The sequence below is a fragment of the Pipra filicauda genome, unplaced genomic scaffold (assembly GCF_003945595.2).
Source record: "Pipra filicauda isolate LSUMZ 115617 unplaced genomic scaffold, ASM394559v2 scaffold20_size4479445_pilon, whole genome shotgun sequence".
Classification (NCBI taxonomy): domain Eukaryota; kingdom Metazoa; phylum Chordata; class Aves; order Passeriformes; family Pipridae; genus Pipra; species Pipra filicauda.
The window spans coordinates 3805741-3824979 of record NW_024104321.1 but is presented as its reverse complement, the minus strand read 5'-3'; the positions used below and the strand labels follow the sequence as shown (position 1 = coordinate 3824979).

General features: G+C 37.9%; 1 protein-coding gene across 1 annotated transcript; it reads left to right on the top strand.

Moving 5' to 3' along the window:
• The first annotated feature begins 4308 nt into the window (after positions 1-4308).
• Positions 4309-4755, top strand: LOC113995944 (nucleoplasmin-like). The gene has a single exon (XM_027736518.1). The coding sequence runs from the start codon at positions 4309-4311 to the stop codon at positions 4753-4755; it is 447 nt and encodes a 148-aa protein (XP_027592319.1).
• Positions 4756-19239: the final 14484 nt, after the last annotated feature.

Sequence of the window (19239 nt, the reverse complement as noted above, 5' to 3'; positions counted from 1 at the left end):
CTAACCTATAAATTTTGCTAATAGCTAGTGAGAGTTTCTCTGCTGAATTAACCTTTTGATCTCTCCACTCAGCAGTAAATCTCTTTATAAGTAGGATTAGTAAAAGTTAATTTACTAATATTGCAGGAGTTTATGTTTAATACTGTCAGAATGGATAAGCAAGACAGTTTAAAAACACAGAATCCTTGACTACACAACATTTTGGACTAACTAGTTATAACAGAAGTGTGTATATTTTTAAACTACCAGCTGTACTGAATCAATTAAATTCCTTTTGTGTAATTTAATGAATAAACCTGTTGACATATTTAAAGCTGTTTAGTCAAACTGAATAATAGAAGAATGTCAAAGCTGGATGTCCTGTAGCATTTAACCTTGGAGGAGAGAACACAGTGTGTTTTCCATAGTTTTGTAAGTTGTTCCATAGGCTTTCATAAGTGTGAGAGAAGGATGTCGCTGAACTCTGCTGTGAAAGTGTCACAAAAAAAGTGTCCACTTCTGTGTAAAAACCTGAGGATAAGAGTATGTGACAAATGAGTTCTCCAGGTAGTATGTAACTTTGTAGCAAGAGTAATACAATCAAAATTAAAATAGGCATGCAAACTATATTTATTTATATCTGTTTAATTTTCCAAAAAGTACCTCAATGTGACTATTGAAAAACAGAACCAAACAAACCCACAGAAAAGAAAAACATAGTTGTGAAATAACAGTAACACAGAACAGATCTTCCTTGCATTTAAGCAGGGACATCAAGATTTCTCTGTGTCTTTTTCTTGAGTGAAATACATCAGACAGTACATCATACTGGATGCCTAATGCAGGACCCATCCAAGCTGTCCTACTCTATTCCTTTTCTCTATTGAGACCAATTATTTTAATAAAGTAAGTGAAGTATAGGGTGGGATAGGGCAGAATTAAAAACAAAACAAAGCAAAACTAAAAAAAAAATCACCTTCATATCAAACTAGTTTTCCCCAGAAAATTATTTTGTTGGTGCTATTCAGTTCGTTCTGATAGATCCCAAGATTCTTGGTTTCACAACCTCCTGTCCTCTTGAATAACTCTTTTTTCCATAACCACAGTTGTCAAGTACACACAGTACCCTCTGGGAATAAATTCAGGTCAGTACGCATGAATGAAAATAAAAGACAACCCAGCAAAACCATAAATATCAGAAAATTTTCAACTTTTATCTTTCATTCTATTGGTTCTTGAATTCAGTTAATATTGTTCTGGTTTCAAAGAAGATTTTCCTTCATTGTTTTTCTTTGGAAAGACACATTAAACAATTATTAATAACTTAGAATATATTTCAAGTCCAATCCTGAAACACAGCTTCACAAGAAACTTGAAGTATTAGTCTTTAGTTCCAGTTTGGAGTAACAAGTGGGCACTGATCTCCTGAGTTTAAAACTTTGGTTTTTATAGAGTATTTCCTGAGGAGTTCGGAAGTTCCTCACTAGAAGTGAAGGTTAGCATAAGAAGTATATGGAGTTTCACCTGGGGATGGATGAGGAACCAGCTGAGATGGAGGGTAGGCATTGGCGACATTATAGTGAGGGTCTACTACAGGCCACCCAACCAGGAAGACCAAGCAGATGAGACCCTCTATAGACATATAGGAGAGGTCTCATGTTCACATGCTCTGGTTCTCTTGGGAGACCCTGACAACTGTTGAAGGGACAACAGAGCAGGGATTAAGCAATCCAGGAGATTCCTGGAATGCGTTGATGTCTAGAATATGATGAAATTTTGTTTTGTCATATTTGATCTACATCAGCATGAAGTACATCATGTTCCTCCTCACAGCTTTTGGATTCCCAGGTGGAGCACTGCTTTTTTTGTGAAGTAAATCTTAACCTTGCTTCTTCTTAGTCAATATATTGATATGCATATTTAACTAAGTCACTATTCAAACTTCCTTTTATGGCAACTCTTTCAAGTTTCGAGGAGGAGATTTGAATATGTCTAAACATTATGAAGTGTTTACTTTTAGCTGTGTATTTTACCTCTGGGCTGCCATGTAGGGAGTGGTTGGCAGTGTGTGACTGAATGTGGATGTAATAGGATATCAGTGTTAACTGCTGATAGTGATATTTCCATACAACCTGATGATCAAAGAAGACTACAAGGAGTTAGAAGTCAATATGAATTTCTTTCAGGCTGCAAATTAATAACTGAGGCTAATCTCTTCAGTTATCTCACTGTAAAGTCTTTACTAAAGATTCAAAGAAAACACAGTTAGTGGCAATAACTGTATCCTTCAGGAAATTATGTACTTAAAGCCTAAAATTAATATGAAACCTATGAATATGGAGATGGGCAAGTAACACAGATGTTGTTAAAACACCACCAAACTTGGAAAAGTGTTGAAATTTAGGAAGATGAAGCAGCTTGGATTCCCAAACTGAAAGCCTATGAGATACATTCACTGTCAAAATAAAATCAGTAGGGCATAAAGTCTTTGCATTTCAGACCAGTGCAAGATCTCATTCTAAAAGTGCCCAATTGTAGCTCACAATCTGATCTTCCTTTCTAGTATAATGAGTTCACAGCTTCTGCCAATATGGACAAGTGCTCTGTGCCTGGTCTTGCTGCACACGCTACCCTTCCCTTGTGGCTTATCTAGTCTGCAGTGCATTTCTCCTTGATGAAGGGGCCGTGTCACCCACCGTCTGTCATGGCCACAGTCTCTTACTGCTTTGAAAAACAACAGCGAAGACGATTTTGCATAGCACTTAAAGTATTATAAGCTAAGCCACTAGAGGTTAGAGAATTGTGTATTCTTGCAACTCTGAGATGATGATTGTTAGGAAGATGACTGCTTTCAAGAATCCTAAAAATGAGAGTTTGTAAAAAGACAAAATAACATAACTTATCCTTCTCACCCTGTCTACAGTATGTACTGTATAAGCAAATAGCACATCTGGTAGTTGACAGATACATTTTTTTCTGTTTTTAATTATATGTATCTTCATGAACAGGAAATGTCTGATTGCAGTATATGCTTCTAATGACATGAATTTTAAAACAAGTGTTTAATACTTTGTCATCAGAAAATCTTGCATGACTGATTTGGGATGGGTAACACCCCCAAAATACAAGACCTATTGAAATTTGGTCTTACGTATCTAAATCTGTTGTCTGTGCAGAGCTGGATTTGCAAATCTTGTAGACGTTGCCTGCCTATTTCATATGAATTTATTTTTAACTCTTTCACCTGCATTTAGAACCTAGTAAAAAATAAGCAGGGTTTTTTTCAATGTCATTTAGTCAACAAAAATACAATATTAAAGTTTGATATCTAGTGCATTTTGCTTTTTAGGCCAGATATTCAAACTTCATTGTCTCAATATCTACTATATAATCTTCATAAAGCCTAATTCATCACATAATATAAAAAATAATAAGCCAGCGTATTCATTCACTTCTGTATCCTTGAACAAAATCTTATTAAACATTGACTAGCTAATGTTTAGACAGTTTCTAGTACTCAAGATGAATGATTTAGAAATAGCTTATTTCTCTACACTGCATTGTGTCACATAGGTATATTCTTACATAATGGAAAATTTTAAATACTTGGATATGAGGAACGTTGAGTGAGGACAAAACTATATCAGATGATGTGCGAAAGTGCTTGATGTACGTTAGTATTTTGTACTCAACAAAGCCAGCAAGAGGCAGTTCCTATTTTTCTGTTGAAGGATAAGTCATTTCCAGTTAAACCAGTTTTAAGACCTTCTTCATGGCTCTAAAAAACCATTTTATCAATAACAATGAAACTATCACTTTAAAAATAGAGGCAATCTTTTCTGAAATCCAAAATTCTAAAGTGAAAGGTCCTTAATCTGTGTTAGTCACGTCAAGAAGTCAACGAACTCTGACTAGCATCTGAACCCTGGGATCCTTAGATAAATTCCCTTCTGATGTCAATGTTACTAAAGTCAACTATTACCAGCTTTCAATTACAGGGAATGTTTTACTACAAGAGAATTGACCTTTGCTTGAAAAATCAAGACGATCATATTTCTCTCTAGAATTTTAACATGTCAAGGACTGAGTAGTATAATTATTGTTTATATATATATAAACATTGTATATAAACAAGTATATAACATTGATGCAAAGTTAGTAATAACTTTCGAGGTCTGGTTATGTGCCATAAAGTGTTACTTATTTCTAAAAGTGCAATTCTCTTTTCAAGTACTGGTAAACATCCCACTTCTGGCTGCTCTCTGGGTACTGTTTCTCTGCTGTTTGTCCCACGGGAGCTGGTCGCTGGTGTCAGATCTGCCGTGGGGGATGGACACCTCGCTTCCCTTCTCCCGGTTGCTGTCAGAGGAGGGGCCCGTGGCTGAGCTGTGGGGCTGCCAGCTGGGCACGGGTGCCCGGAGCTGCGTGGTGAAGGAGGGCGATGAGCACCTGGTGCACCTGGTGCTGCTGAGAATGATCTACTTGGGGACTGACGCCAGGGACAAGCTGCATGTGGTGGCTGTGGACTCCAAAAACACCTCCGGGGAGCGCAGGCCGGTGCCCATCGCAGCACTGAGGAGCTCAGTGCTGCCCATGATCAACCCCAAAGCTCTGGAGCTGGTCCCTCCCGTCACCGTCGTGCTCCAGTGTGGGGCTGGGCCAGTCTATCTCAGCGGGCAGTGCATCACCCTGGAAGATGATGCCAGCTCTGAAGCCGAGGAGGAAGAGTTCTTGGAGGAAGACGCGGGAGATGAGGATGACGATGGGGAATCATAGAACAGGGGCAGCTCAGAGAGGTCTGAGTGGAACTGGTGTAACGGTGGGGACACCCCTTGCCAGGAGCTGCCAGTGCCCTGTGCCAAATGCAACAGATCTCTGCAGAGGGACACAAACTGTCTGGGCTTTGAGTATCATTTCTTGTCTCCTCTCCTGGCCCCCTCCGTTCCTCCCATGTTTGCAGAAATGCTTTCCCCCCCCCTTTTATTGTGATAATAATAGGAAGTGCAGATACTCTGGAAATAATTTAAAAAAAAAAAAAATACAAGACAAGAGGGCATGGTCTCAAGTTGTGCCAGGGGAGGTTTAGGTTAGATATTGCAAAGAATTTCTTTACAGAGAGGGTGGTCAGACATTGGAATGGGCTGCCCAGGGAAGTAGTGGATTCTCCATCCCTGGAGATTTTTAAAAAGAGACTGGATGTGGCACTTAGTGCCATGGTCTAGTAACCGCAGTGGTAGTGGATCAAGGGTTGGACTTGATGATCTCAAAGGTCCCTTCTAACCCAACTGATTCTATAATTCTATGATTCTACGATTCTATGATTCTATGATTCTTCTGACTGATGTTCCAGTATTTCAACTGATGCCTTTGAATTTTTAGGATTTTTTAGCTTTTTGTATATTTCAATGTAACTGTATAGTCTGTCACATTTTAGAATAGTAGTTAACACTTACCAAACCCTATTCCCCCATTTCATATGGAATTTTCTAAATTCTTTACGCTTGTTTAGGCTCCTTTCAAGGCCAGACTATAGTAAACACATTCTGTTTAAAACATATGCACCCCAGGGCTGAACAAGATACCATCACAGTCAAAGCAACCTTCAAGCCCAGAACCTTGGAGAAGCTTCAAAGACAGTACGTGCCATAAAGAAGAGGAAGATGAGGAAGAAAGGGGTCTTGGGACCCCCCGACTCAATTCTGGAGAGGTATACCTGGGGGGTGCATAGTTCTGGGGTTGGATGGATAATGTTATATAATTGTAGAACCACTGGACACAGGTGCGCGCCTCTATCGTACTCCTCACGCCAGAATGCCTTTATTATAGACTTGTTCTATATCTTAACTCTACTAAATTAGCCTGGTGAGTTTTTTGGCTCCCAGTTTTTTAGACAACAACAAGTACTAATGTCAGTGGAATATCTTATTTCTCAATGCACTTCAGAATCAGGGTCATTAAAGACATTAAATCCACCAGCTCAGTTATTAATGTGGTCTTTTAATATAAGCAAATTAGGACATCAAATTCAAGGGCTGGTGGTGGGATTGGTGTCACTTTAGTTTTTGTATCAAGCAAAGTAGCTTCAGTGTTGAAGTTGCCCCAGGAAACAAGTACTTATATGAGATGAACGTATTCCTTTGACCTGTTATTGTAAAACACCTGTATCTATGTCTTATTTTAAGACATGGCCAGGCACCTCAACTTTTTTGTAATTTTCAAGATAATTCACCATAATCTTCATCTCCATTTTGATAATTTGGTTTTTATTATTCTTAGCAGTCTTTCCCAATATATTATTCATTGTCTGCATGTGACCCACATTGGATTAATATCTTACTAATTCTGCATGCTCTAATGGTTTATTAAAATCCATGTCTCCCTGCAGCACTTGGGCAGCAGCATTTTTGAGAAAATCTTGTGTTACACTGAAGAGGAGATATGTAATAATTTACCTTCCTTTCTCTTTGACTAATATGAAAGGTATTTAAGGGAGGAAAGGGTAATTGTGAGAGTGAAGAAGAAAAGAAAAAAGAAAGACAAGATACTATCCTTTATATAGACCCATATATTAAGGCCATATATATATATAGCATAACTTAGTTAACATAAGGTTATATAACATAATGTTATATAGCATAACGTATATATTATATATATATTTCTCTATATATATAACATGTATGTATAGAACAGATATATAGCATAACTTAATTTCAAGAGTTCTTCAGCAACCTATATTATAGACTCAATTGTATAAAATAGACTGGGAACATAAAATCCTACATTTTAGTGAGAATAATTTGTGTTACAGAAGTTCCAAAGCAAATCAAACCAGAGCTCTGTCTAGCTCAGTATTCTTTGTCTGATGTTGCATCATATGTTTAAGACAAGTATAAAAACAAGGCCAAGTGAAGTTTAAGACTTCCTTTTGCATATGCTATCTTCACTAGCCAAATTTTGTGACCTGAATATCGCACTCAGCCAAACACTACTTGTAGTTATCAATAATATCCTCTTAACTGAAAAGGTCTAAAATCACTTTGAATCAATTTATACTGCTGGTATCAAAAAGATCTTTGACAAAGAGCTTCACAGTTTCATTAAGAATTATGTCAAAATATTTTTTTGTTTAATTCTGCTATTGAATTATTTCACAGAATATCATAGAATAGAATGTCATAGAATGTCATAGAATAGAATGTCATAGGATGTCATGGAATGGAATGTCGTAGAACAGAACAGAATAGAATAGAATAGAATAGAATAGAATAGAATAGAATAGAATAGAATAGAATAGAATAGAATAGAATAGAATAGAATAGAATATTTCAGTTGGAAGGACCTACAATGAAGATTTAGTCTAACTGCTTGACCAATTCAGGGCTGACCAAAAGTTAAAGTATGTTATCATAGCTATAACCTAAAAACCTTTTAAAGACTAACGGGTTTGGGCCATTGATCACCTCTCTAGATCGATCACCTCTCTAGGAATCCTGCTCCAGTGTTTGACCACCATCTCAGTGAAAAATTGCTTCCTAATGTCCAGTCTAAGTCTTCCCTCATGCAGCTCTGAACCATTTCCACATGTCTCTGGATAACAAAGAAAGCATCATCTCCCTCTCTACACCCCCTACGAAGGAAGCAACAAGGTCAGCCCTCAGCCTCCTTTTCTCTAAACTAGACAAATCCAAAGTCCTCAGCTGCTCCTTATAGGACATTCCTTCCAACCCTGTCACCAACTTTGTTGACCTCCTCTGTACACATTCAAGGACATTCGCATTCTTCTGACACTCTGGGGCCCACAACTGAACAGAGAGCTCAAGGTGAGACTGCACTGACACTGATTACAGTGGGATGATCCCCTCTTCATCTGGTGATGCTGTGCTTGATGCACCTCAGGATGTAATTTGCCCTCTGGGCTGCCAAGGCACCCTCCTGACTCCTACTGAGTCTGTTGTCAGCCAGCACCCCTAGATACCTTCCCGCAGGGCTGGTCTCCAGCCACTCCTCTCCCAGTTTATACTTATGTCAGGCATTATTCTGTCTTGGGTGCAGGATCTCACATTTTGACATTAAATTTCATCCCATTAAAAATTTCCTACTGTTCCAACCTATCTATATCCCACATATACATTTTCCTCATCAGGTCGGAGGGATCCCATAAGGCCCCAACATACTTTATCTCCCAAAGGCTCTTCCATAGTTTAAAAATCCAATGTTTTGGCACAGACACCAGTCCTGCAGTCAGCTACTGATGTATTGGTCTCACCTGTTTCTACCAAAGTCTTCCCTCATTTCTGTGAAGGTTGAAGAAAATGTTACCTGTGCTCCTAAATTTTTTAACATTCTTCTCAGGGCTCTGAAGTCTCTTTTTATTGACCTCAGACTTTTAATTGTAACATCATTTGTACATGTGTGAAAGAGTTTGCAGTCTGAAGAAAAAAAATATTCCCCACACCACTTACATATATAACAAGTTATTTCGTAGTTCTCCGTTGTACTTTCCAAGCTAAAAGATTCATGCATACTTGCATGCATGTAATTATTCAGCTTAGGGAATTCAAGAACCACTTTTCTATTCCTTTCTTAATGTTTATACTTCATATAACTTGGTAAATTAAGCCAAGAAAGACAAGATCTGATCATCCCATACTTCTTATTTAGAATGCTTGAACAACAGAATACGAAATGGCCTATGCTACATTTCTGTCTTGTGTCCTAATTGCTGAATTATTTGTGTGTTTAAAGAATCAAAGAATCATAGAATGGTTTGAGTTGAAAGTGACTTTAAAGATAATCTAACTCCAAAACCCCTGCCATTGACATGGAACCTTTCACTAGATGAGGTTACTCAGACCCCCATCCAGCCTGGCTTTGAATGCTCCCAGGGTTGGAGAGTCCACAATTTTCTGGGCAGCATGTTTCAGTGTTTTACCATCCTCACAGTAAAGAATTTCTTCCCAATACCTAATCTAAATCTGCTCTCAGTTTAAAACCATTGTCCCTTGTACTGACACTACACATCCTTGTAAAAAGTTTGTCTCCATCTTTCTGTAAGCTCCCTTTAGGAACTGAGAGGCCACAATGACGTCTCCCCAAAGCCTTCTCTTCTCCAGGCTGAATAGCCCCAGTTCTCTCAGTTTGTCTCCATAGGTGATCCAACTCTCTGGACTTTTCCCAACAGGCCCAAGTCTTTTTTGTGTTAGGAGCCTGTGTTGGCTTTATGTGGCCAGGTTTTGGTAGTCGGAGTGAAGGTTATAGTGGTGACTTCTGTGGAAATTTAATAGAAGCTTCCTCCATGTCTGGCAGAACAAATGTCAGCCAGCTCAAGGACAGACCTGCTGCTGGCCAAGGCAGAGCCAATCAGGAATGACAATAATGCCTCTGTGATAACATGTTTCAGAAGGAAAAAAAAAGAAGTTACTGCGCAGATGTAATTGAGACCAGGAAAGAATGGAATGAGAACATGTGAGAAGGAGCTCTGCAGACTCCAAGGTCAGTGGAGAAGGAGGGGAAGGAAGGGGTCCAGGCACCAGAGCTGAGGTTCCCTTGGAACCCATGGTGCAGGCCATGGTGGAGCAGGCTGTCCCCACTGCAGCCCATGGAGGTCCACAGGTATTCAGAGATGCACATGGAGCTCATGGAGGAGACCCACACTGGAACAGGTGGATGCCTGAAAATGGTCTGTGAATCTGTGGGAAATGTGTGCTGGAGGAGGCTCCTAGCAACGACCTGCAGACACATGGAGAGAGGAACCCAAACTGGATCAGGTTTCCTTGTAGGTCTTGTGACCCTGTGGGGGACAAATGTTGGAGTAGGCTATGCCTGAAGGACTCCACTGCATGGAGAAGTGACCCACGCTGGAGCAGTTAGAGGAGAACTGTTGCCTGTGTGATGGACTCATGTTGGAGCCCATGGAGGACTGTCTCCTGTGGGAGGGACCCCATGCTGGAGCAGGGGAAGGACCCTTCTCCCTGAGCAGTGGCAGGTATAACATAGGATGAACTGACCATAACCCTCATTCCCCATCTTCCTGCACTACTGTGGGGGAGAATGTAGATCTGGGAAGGAGGACAGGGTGGGGAGATGGTGTTTTTAAGATTTGGTTTCACTTCTCACTGTCCTCTTCTGATTTTGTTAATCAGAATTAATATCCCAAAGTTGAGTCTGTTTTGCCTGTGATGGTATTCAAGGAGTGATCTCTCCTTGTCCTTATCTCAACTCAAGAACCTGTTGTTATATTTTCTCTCCCCTGTCCAGTTGTGGGATTGATAGAGCAGCTCTGGTGGTTGCCTGGCACCCAGACAGGGTCAACCCTCCACAGGACCCCAGAGCTGCATGCAGTACTCCAGGTGGTGTCTCACAACAGCAAGAGGGGGAGAATCATCTCCCTTGACCTACTGGCCATGCTTCTTCTGATGCAGCCCAGGATGTGGTTGGCTTTCTGGGTTGCAAGCGCACATTGCTGAGTCATGTTGAAGTATTCCTCACAAACACCCCCAAGTCTTTTCTCCCCAAGACTAGTCTTGATCTGTTCTCTGTCCAGCATATTTATTCTTGGGACTGCCCTGGCCCATGTTGCAGGACCTTTCACTTGACCATGTTGGATTTTATGGGGTTTGCACAGGCTTGATAAGGTCCCTCTGCATGGCATCCCTTCCCTCCAGTGTGTTGACCGCACCACACAGCTTGGTGTTGTTGGCAAACTTTCTGAGAGTGCACTCAATCCCACTGTCTGTGTCACCAACAGAGATGTTAAAGAGTGCTCGTTCCAATACCAACCCCTGTGGAATGCCACTCATCACTGCTTCCCACTTACCCATCAAGCCTTTGAAAGCTACACTTTTAATGCAACTGTCCAGACAATTTTTTATCCACTGAATAAATAATTTTCTTTCTACTGACCCATGTCTCTCCAGTTTAGAGACAAGGATGTCACAAGGGACAGTGTCAAATGCTTTGCACAAGTCCAGGTAGATGACGTCAGTTGCGCTTCCCTTGTCCACCACTTCTGTAACCCCACTGTAGAAGGCCACCAGATTTGCCAGGCATGATTTGCCCTTGGTGAAGCCATGTTGACTGTCACCAATGACCTCATTATTTTCCCCGTCCCTTAACATAGTTTCCAGGAGGAGCTACTCCACCATCTTACCAGGTACTCAGGTGAAACTGACCGACCTGTAGCACCTGGGTGTAAGGTAAACATACACAGGTATTCTTCCCAAGAATGTCAAGGCAGCGGAAGGATTAAAAAAAATGTTTATTTCAAATGCAAGGACCACTTTTTTTTCAATGGTGCACACATCGGGCGCCGGGGCAAAAGGCAAAGCCTCTCCTCTTCCAAGGTTTTTGTATCTTCTCTCTCTCCTTCCCACTATCTCTGGCTCAAGGAGGCCTTGCACATGTCTGTAAATGTGTTCTCTCTCTGCATACCAGAGAGCAAGGCTGAGAACTTCTCTTGCTATGTGGGGGGAGTTGGGGAGGGGGGAGAAGCATTGAAACTACCTTTGAGAAAGGGCCACCACCTTAGGCTGAAAGCCTTCCTAGTGAAATGAGTTCTAACTTCCCATTATAAATTCTTCTGGAAATGTATCTATTCCTACACAAGGTCTTCCTTATTTCCCTTTTTAAAAATGGGAGTTATATTTCACTTTTTCCAGTCTGTGGGAAACTTGCCATTACTTCTCAAATATGATGGAGACTGGCTTAGCCACTTCCTTGGCCAGTTCCTTCAGCTCCCACGGACTTGTGTGCTGTAAGGTTTCCTAGATGTTCTTGAACTCCTTAAACTTCTTAAGGAAGTTTTATAACATTTTTTATCAAAATTTTATTTCTCAATGAACATTTTTATGAAAAAAATATTTCTATGAAAAACACAGTGTAAACAAAAACAAAATATGAAATAAAAAATTTTTTGTTAAAACTTTCTCCTAAGCAAACACTAACATCTTTGATGAAAGGCTAAAAAAATAATTTCTTCCATTTCATTTTATTCTTAATACTTTCTTATTAAATTATAATCTGATTTTTGGATGTCTAATTTGCTATTCTCAAACAACTCAGAAAAATAATTCAAGGTTAGCCTCTACTCACTCTAGTTCTCTAGTTTGTGCCCAAAACATATGGCTAGGAGTCTGATTTCTGCACACTAATCCAAAATCTTGTAACAGTTAATGAAATCTGATAACTACATATTATTTTAATGTTTTAGTGGGTGTGATATGCAATTCATATAATTGATATTTGTATCAAATAAACCCTGTCACAAATAGTAAGAATGATTTACCTTTGACAAATGTCCCACTTACATGTTCTCAACTTGTCTTCTATACTGAAGAAAATGTTGATCTTTGAAGCAGTATGTTTTGACTATGTTAGTCTGACCGCAGTCATAACCTACAGAATAGCAATATTGTCACTTCACTGTACTTTCATGATCTGAAGTGTTTAATAATGTGATTGCAGCCTGGTGTTCAATTCTCTTTTTCTGGAGAGATAAATCCAGTTGCCTATTGGATGAATAAACAGTTTTAAGTATTTATGATGATTCTGAATATGCAGTGAATACAGTGTTTGAAATTTCATTAAGGTACTTTTCTTAGAATAATCTGTTAGAACTTAATCACCTAGTGGAAACTCTGACACATTGGGATCGTATTAAATACATAAGTAGACAAAAACCTCTTTGCCTTGGAACAGTATTACGTCAGCTGTCTTAATCATAGTGTGAGTCTTATCTGTCTGACAGAGCAGTATTATATTTAATAGTATTGGTAATTCTGATTTACTAGGGCAAATAACATATCAGAAGAGATTTACATCTTCAATCCTGCCAATATATTACTCAATGATTCAGTGTCGAATATTCCCTGAGGCTTTTCTATTTATTTGTTAAGATCCCTAAACTTTGATGACTGGGTAAAATGTCAGCCACATATCTGAACTCCCACTGTAGTTCGCAGACTTGGTATTGTCACTGACTGCAGAGTCTCCAGATGATAGAAGCTGTGAGCTGACATAGCTCCATAGAAAGCAGAACCTAAAACTCACTCTGAAATAAGACTTGGTCCTGCTACCTAAACACCTAGTGGCATGTAAGACATCCTGGATTCATTTATGGTCTGGATGCGTGGCATACCCGCCAGCTACATGAAGATGTCTTGGATAATCATTGGTGTTATTGGTTATCCATATTGAGACATTTAAATTATGTTTCAGCTGTTAAATTGTCCAAAGCTGTCTCCAGAATGTATTCACTCTCAATCAGGATCGCAATTCAGTTGCCTTATGTCAACAGGGTGCCCAATGCTAGATAAAACTTCACTGTATATGATTTAAATGTCACATCCTGGTAAAAATTACATGTAACAATTCTATCTTGTAATGGTGGTTTTATCTAAACCAAATCTTGGTAGAAATGCCGTGTAAACACAGGAGTTTTTAAATCTGCTTTAACTGAGAGTGTTGTGTAGACTGCAGGGAAAGTGTTGCTGGTTTTGTTTGGGGTCTTGTTGTCATATACAGATCTTGTCTGGGGACTTATGGAGGGAAGTGGGATGCTGAGGAAGAAGGAAGAACTTGCTCAGACCTGTCTCGTTCTCCTTGTGGTGGTGAAGCCCTAAGCACCAAGCGGAAACAAACTGAAATTTCATGGGCCAATGCATGCTAGTTTTTCTAAACTTTAGGAGAACTGAGCTAAGTAGGATTACAATGCTGAAGACAAAAAGGCAATTAATAACTTGTGTTTTTGACTGTTCATGCTGCAGAACTGTTAGCTGTGTTTGGATGACTCCAGCTTGCACTCTCAGTCATGAAGCATGAATATTGCTTAGGCGATTTTCAGCAAGAATCAATTCCAAAGAGCAGACAGCATGAGGCTGAGCCAGGTTTGCTTCCTTCCAACTCACACAGTAGAGTTCATGCATCTGAATGCTCCACCTATTTTTCTGCCATTCCACAAAGTACACTGCAGGGACTATAATTTCACCCTATAACAACTGTAATATAGAGTTAGCATTGCTTCAAATAATTTGAACAGAGGAAAACATGTCTAAAACACTTAAATTTTATATGGATGTCACAAAGAAGGCCCCAGCACAATTTCTATGTTGTGGATATAACCACATTTCTATGTTGTGGATATAAAAAGCTAAACAGACCTAAACAGTGGGGCTGTAAGTCAGCCCACATGATTTGGTCTGGGGCCAAGGTCACCCCATAACTCTCTCCTGTTTAACATACAAATTTTAGTACTAAACTTATGCTTATTGCTTGTTTATACAATTTTCTATTAAGCTTTTAGTCACAATAGGGGTTTTTTTCAGTATCCAATTTAATTAAAATAAATGTTCAGAGAAGCTAGCAGAAGGGAATCCCTTGTCACTGAGTTATCTTTTCTGCATACAGGGAAAATTGAATTTCCAACTGCATAAACAAGACAGCTTCCTGAGGTTTATCATACAGAGCAGGGATATCTTTACTGCATTGAACAGTTTGGAGTTACTATATTCCCATAGTATTCCCAAAAGTTGATAACTTTTTCTTACCCTGATATCCTTTTCAATGTTGATATATTTATTTTGTTCCTACCTGCTGGAGTCAAAATTTCATGTTGGAAAATCAAGGGATAGTTAAATAATTTACTTTGGGAGGAATAATGCATGGCAATCCTTATTCAAAACTGTTGGCGTTATATGTGCTATAAAAAGAAAAAAAATTGTAGTAGTTTATTCATGGTGCTTGTCTATTTTATTAAAAATGAAGTGTTTAAGCTAACACAAAGGAACTATAAAACAGTCCTGACAAACAGTCCTGACAGCAAACAATTTAAAACTAGAGTGGCTATTCACATATTAATGCATACCTGATAATATTCTTACTCAGAGCATGAGATTTATCTCACCATTTGGCTATCCAAAATTTGGTTTAATTAAAGTTTGTAGTTTAGTCTTCCTTTATTGACAAGCAAGAAAATAGGGCAATTCCAGTGGATGAGTCATTCCACCCCAAGACAGCACATCTATATCATCTATCTCTATCTTTATCTCTATCTCTATCTCTATCTCTATCTCTATCTCTATCTCTATCTCTATCTATCTATATCTAATCTATATCTACACACACACATATATATATAAAAATATAAATATAAATATACAAATATATAATTTTTTTTCAGAAGTGCCTAGACATTATCTCCATTAACTTGACATTGAAAATAAATGAAATAAACTCTGATTTTCAGACTGCTAATGTTAAAACAACTGAGATTAATCACTGCCCTTAAAATATACATGCTTTCTTTTTTACCCTTGGTTTTTTTGTTTTCCTCTTAAACAAAGGAACCTCCCTCATACCCAGGCAAACTGATAATATTCACTACTACTCACTTCAGTCCATAATGAGAGACTGGCAAAATTTGGAATAATTCAACCTTTTTTGTACTGAAAAATCAAAATGTGACAAAAAATACAACCATGTATTGCAGTCCAGACATGAAAATCATCAAGAGAATCCACTTACTTAAAGAATAAAGACTCCAGAATGACAGCCAAACTAAAGATAAGTTGCTTACTGAACACAGATAATCAGGTATGCGCAGAGGGAAACAGACATCTGAGCTGAAAACAAAATTCTTCTTGAAAATGCCACTGATTTTAGAACATAGATTTTTGTTAAGACAGTATTACTTAGCTTGGTTCTGGCTAAGAATGCCCAGCTACTTGGGTAGAACTATAGCGTTTCCAATTCACTAGCATCAAGGTTTGGTGAGCACTGCCAACCTCCCCTCTCCACAGTCTGGCGACTGCCATGGGCATCAGGGCAATTCTCCCCACTGGTGCAGCTGAACTGACAGAGAGGAGAATAACTTTCATCTCTGAATGAAAGGGTCTGTGTAGATGACAGTAATTTTAATTATTTTTCTACTGAGTTACTGAGTCTATTGTTTTAGCTTCCAACTGAGTTCTTAAAATAAAAATAATTCATCTTGTGTAAAGGAATTCTTTTTAGCCATTGAAGTCACTCTGTTCTGCTGCATCTTTTATGACCAGATTGCAGTCTGTTCTCCACAGAGTATGCAGAAAGAGTAAAAATGTGTTGGTTTGGAAGTTTTGGATTTTGTTGGGTTGTGCTTTTTAGTTAGGGATTGCTTTTTCTGTTGGTTTACTTTTTTTTTTACTGGAGGTATAAAAAGATTCTGGCTTCACCACAAAGCATGTAAAAAAGGGAAATAAATACTAAAGTACTATTTGTTAAAACTATACCAGAACAGTAGATTTTACAATGTACATTTTTCTTGTCACTGCCTTATTTTTATTATCTATTCCATGTTTATTGGAACAAAGTTGTCGTTACTGATGGAAAAAGTCTTCATGTGACAATTCATTACCTTCTATCATGGCTAGGTTTCATGAATGAAGATTTGGGACTACCTTCTATAGCATTTACTTAAAATGAGTTGCCGTGAGTGGAGGAAAAAAACAGCTAACTTTTAAATTCTTTTTTTTTTAATAAATTATTCTCGTCCTTAGCATTAACCTAAGGAAGTATTTTTCAGATGTTGCATTTATATCAAGTTAAGAGACTGACCCTCAGATTATATGCAAAAAGAAATAACTGGCTTTTTTTCTGTAATGGTTGTACCATTTGCTTTTGACTGTAACAATTTGCTGTAGAAACTATCCCTGAATTGTCATTATTATAATACCATTGAATGACTACAAAAGGAATGTGACCTTCCACTAACACTTTTTATTTAACTTTTCAATGTAATTCATAAAGTTAAGTTGCAACTCTGAAAACCACTTGAAATTGAGGAAATGTCAGCTTTTGAAGGGTTTTAAGATAAGTGAGCTAAAACAAATCTCTTGCTAATGTTCATTGCCTTACATTCAGATCAATTTTTCTTGAACTTGTTCTATGAGATGCCAGAGGAAAAGGAAAGAGAAAGGATAGGAAAGGATAGAGCTTTGGTAAATGCAGACTGATTTACTAATACGAAGTACTAGGGAATAGATGGAGATTGGTTTGGTTTTGTTTTCTATCACTAAAATGTTATAAATCACTAAGTGAAATTCCATCATACTTTGTACATGTTAAGACCCTATCTAGATATGTGGTTTCATTGTGTATGAAGTATTTAATAACTGGGTTTTAAACATTACAATAAAATTACTTATAGTCCAACAAATGTGTTAGAAAGAATTGAAGTTCTGCATCAATATTAGAATTTTGACAACAGTTTTGAGATTTTCCTTAAATTCATTCACAATTTCACCAAATTCAGTAGAATATAACAGTTCCATGGTAATAATTTTTTAAAAGATAGAGATTTTTTTCATGTTAAAGTGAGATCAAAAAATAATATGTCTCTTTTCTAATGGTGATATGAAACTAATTATATTCAGGAGCACCCTTTCAATGATTAAGTTATAAATTTTGCTAATCTTCAGAAAGCTGAATATTTAAAACCATTATTCAAAATTATTCTTGCCCAAGGTGATGAGAAAAAGTCAGTACAGTTACATTTCTCATCATTTCTCATCATCATCAAACTTCTTTTAAAGATTCCCACATAAAACAACAGCAGAACAGGTGCAAAGTAGCATATGGGTGAGGACAGAGAGAAGGAGAGAGAGGGTATGCAAAAGTGAAGAAGTAAAGCAATGTTCAGCCCAGGTCTGTCCATCTGATAAAGGAAGGAATCAGACTCATAAACTACTCATTTTGACATGCCTGACCATAAGACTTCAGGCTGTACTGGGAAATATATATATATACACATATGTCTCTATCGGTATCTTCTTTTTTTTAATGGTTGTTTGCTATGATTTCACAAACTGGAACTTAAAAAACCAGCAATTTGACAAGTAAATGCTAATTCCTTCCAATATAAATCACATGACATCCTGCACAAAAAAAAAATATTAGAAAAATAAAAATAAAAATAGAACATTGACAACTCCTGTTTTTTCCCCAAAATATTCTGATTCCTTTACATGCAGGGTAATTGAAATATGACAAGGGAAGAGCTGCTGCACAGATAGGTACTATTACTGAAATAAAGAAAGGGAAAAAAATCAGAACAAGAAGGATAAAATGACTATGCCTCCCATTTCTCTGAAATGTGCTATGACTGCAGTACCTGTGAGACTTTTTTCAGAAGTTGCAACTCTTCCTTATCAATTCATTATTGATTGCACCTTTAGAATTCAACATTTCAAACAACAGAAAAGAGATTTTTCATAGTTCATTTTCTCAATAGTCTTGTTAACATTTTTAACACTGATTAACTCTTTTGAAATGTCATTTTCATCCAGAGTGTGACCTTGAGGTTGGAAAAATCCAGGATGCTATAGGAGGAGAGAGGAGCACAGCTCAGAGCAGAGCAGAAGAAAAGGTCATCGTGTTTTAGTGCCATCTTTAAAATTCACTGCAGGATTTGCAGCAGTCTATTAGTGCAGTTTTGTTTGGAACATGACCAAAATCTAAGTTTTTATTTAAAATGTGCAGTTTAATTTTGATCATGTTCCAAGCTAAATTATATTAGTAGAGCATTGTAAATAATGCAGTGTATTTTAACAGAGGCACAAAAACATAACAGCTTTTGCTTCTGCCCCTCTCTTTCCATTACATCCTTGGCTCTTATAAAGTATCCAAAAACTGGAATGAAGCTGAGCTCTGCAGGATGCCAGCTTCATGATCTCTTCTACTTAAAGTTCAAAAGAACATTCTGGCAGGTGAACAAGTGTTAATATGTCTTAAAAACGTTAAGAAAAACAATGATAAGGGAGTAGAGAAGAGCAGCGCGATGATGTGACACTGCCAGTCTTCATTAGGCTGAATACTCTGTAGGTTTCAAGGGCTGAACTATGGGAGATGCATGAATTTGGCCATCTGCCTTGAATTTCCCACTGCATGTATTTATAAAATCAGCCCTTTAGCACAATGTGTATATGTTGGATCAAGTGTGTTACACAGAATTGAACTTCTACATCAATAATTCTTAAGATGTTTTCAAAATGCCAACCTCATTGAGGGGAAGTGCATCCACTTGTGTGACATATAGGGCTGTCCAATATAACAATGCTATTTATATTTCTTATGTCTGAAGAAACAAATCAGGTTACCAATGTCATCTTACGTAAATACTAGCAAACTCTCTATAATTTATATCTACACACTTTGGTCTCTATATGCCATACTTCGTATGAATTTAGATAATCATAAATTGAAAATATTTGTTTTACTTTAATTTTT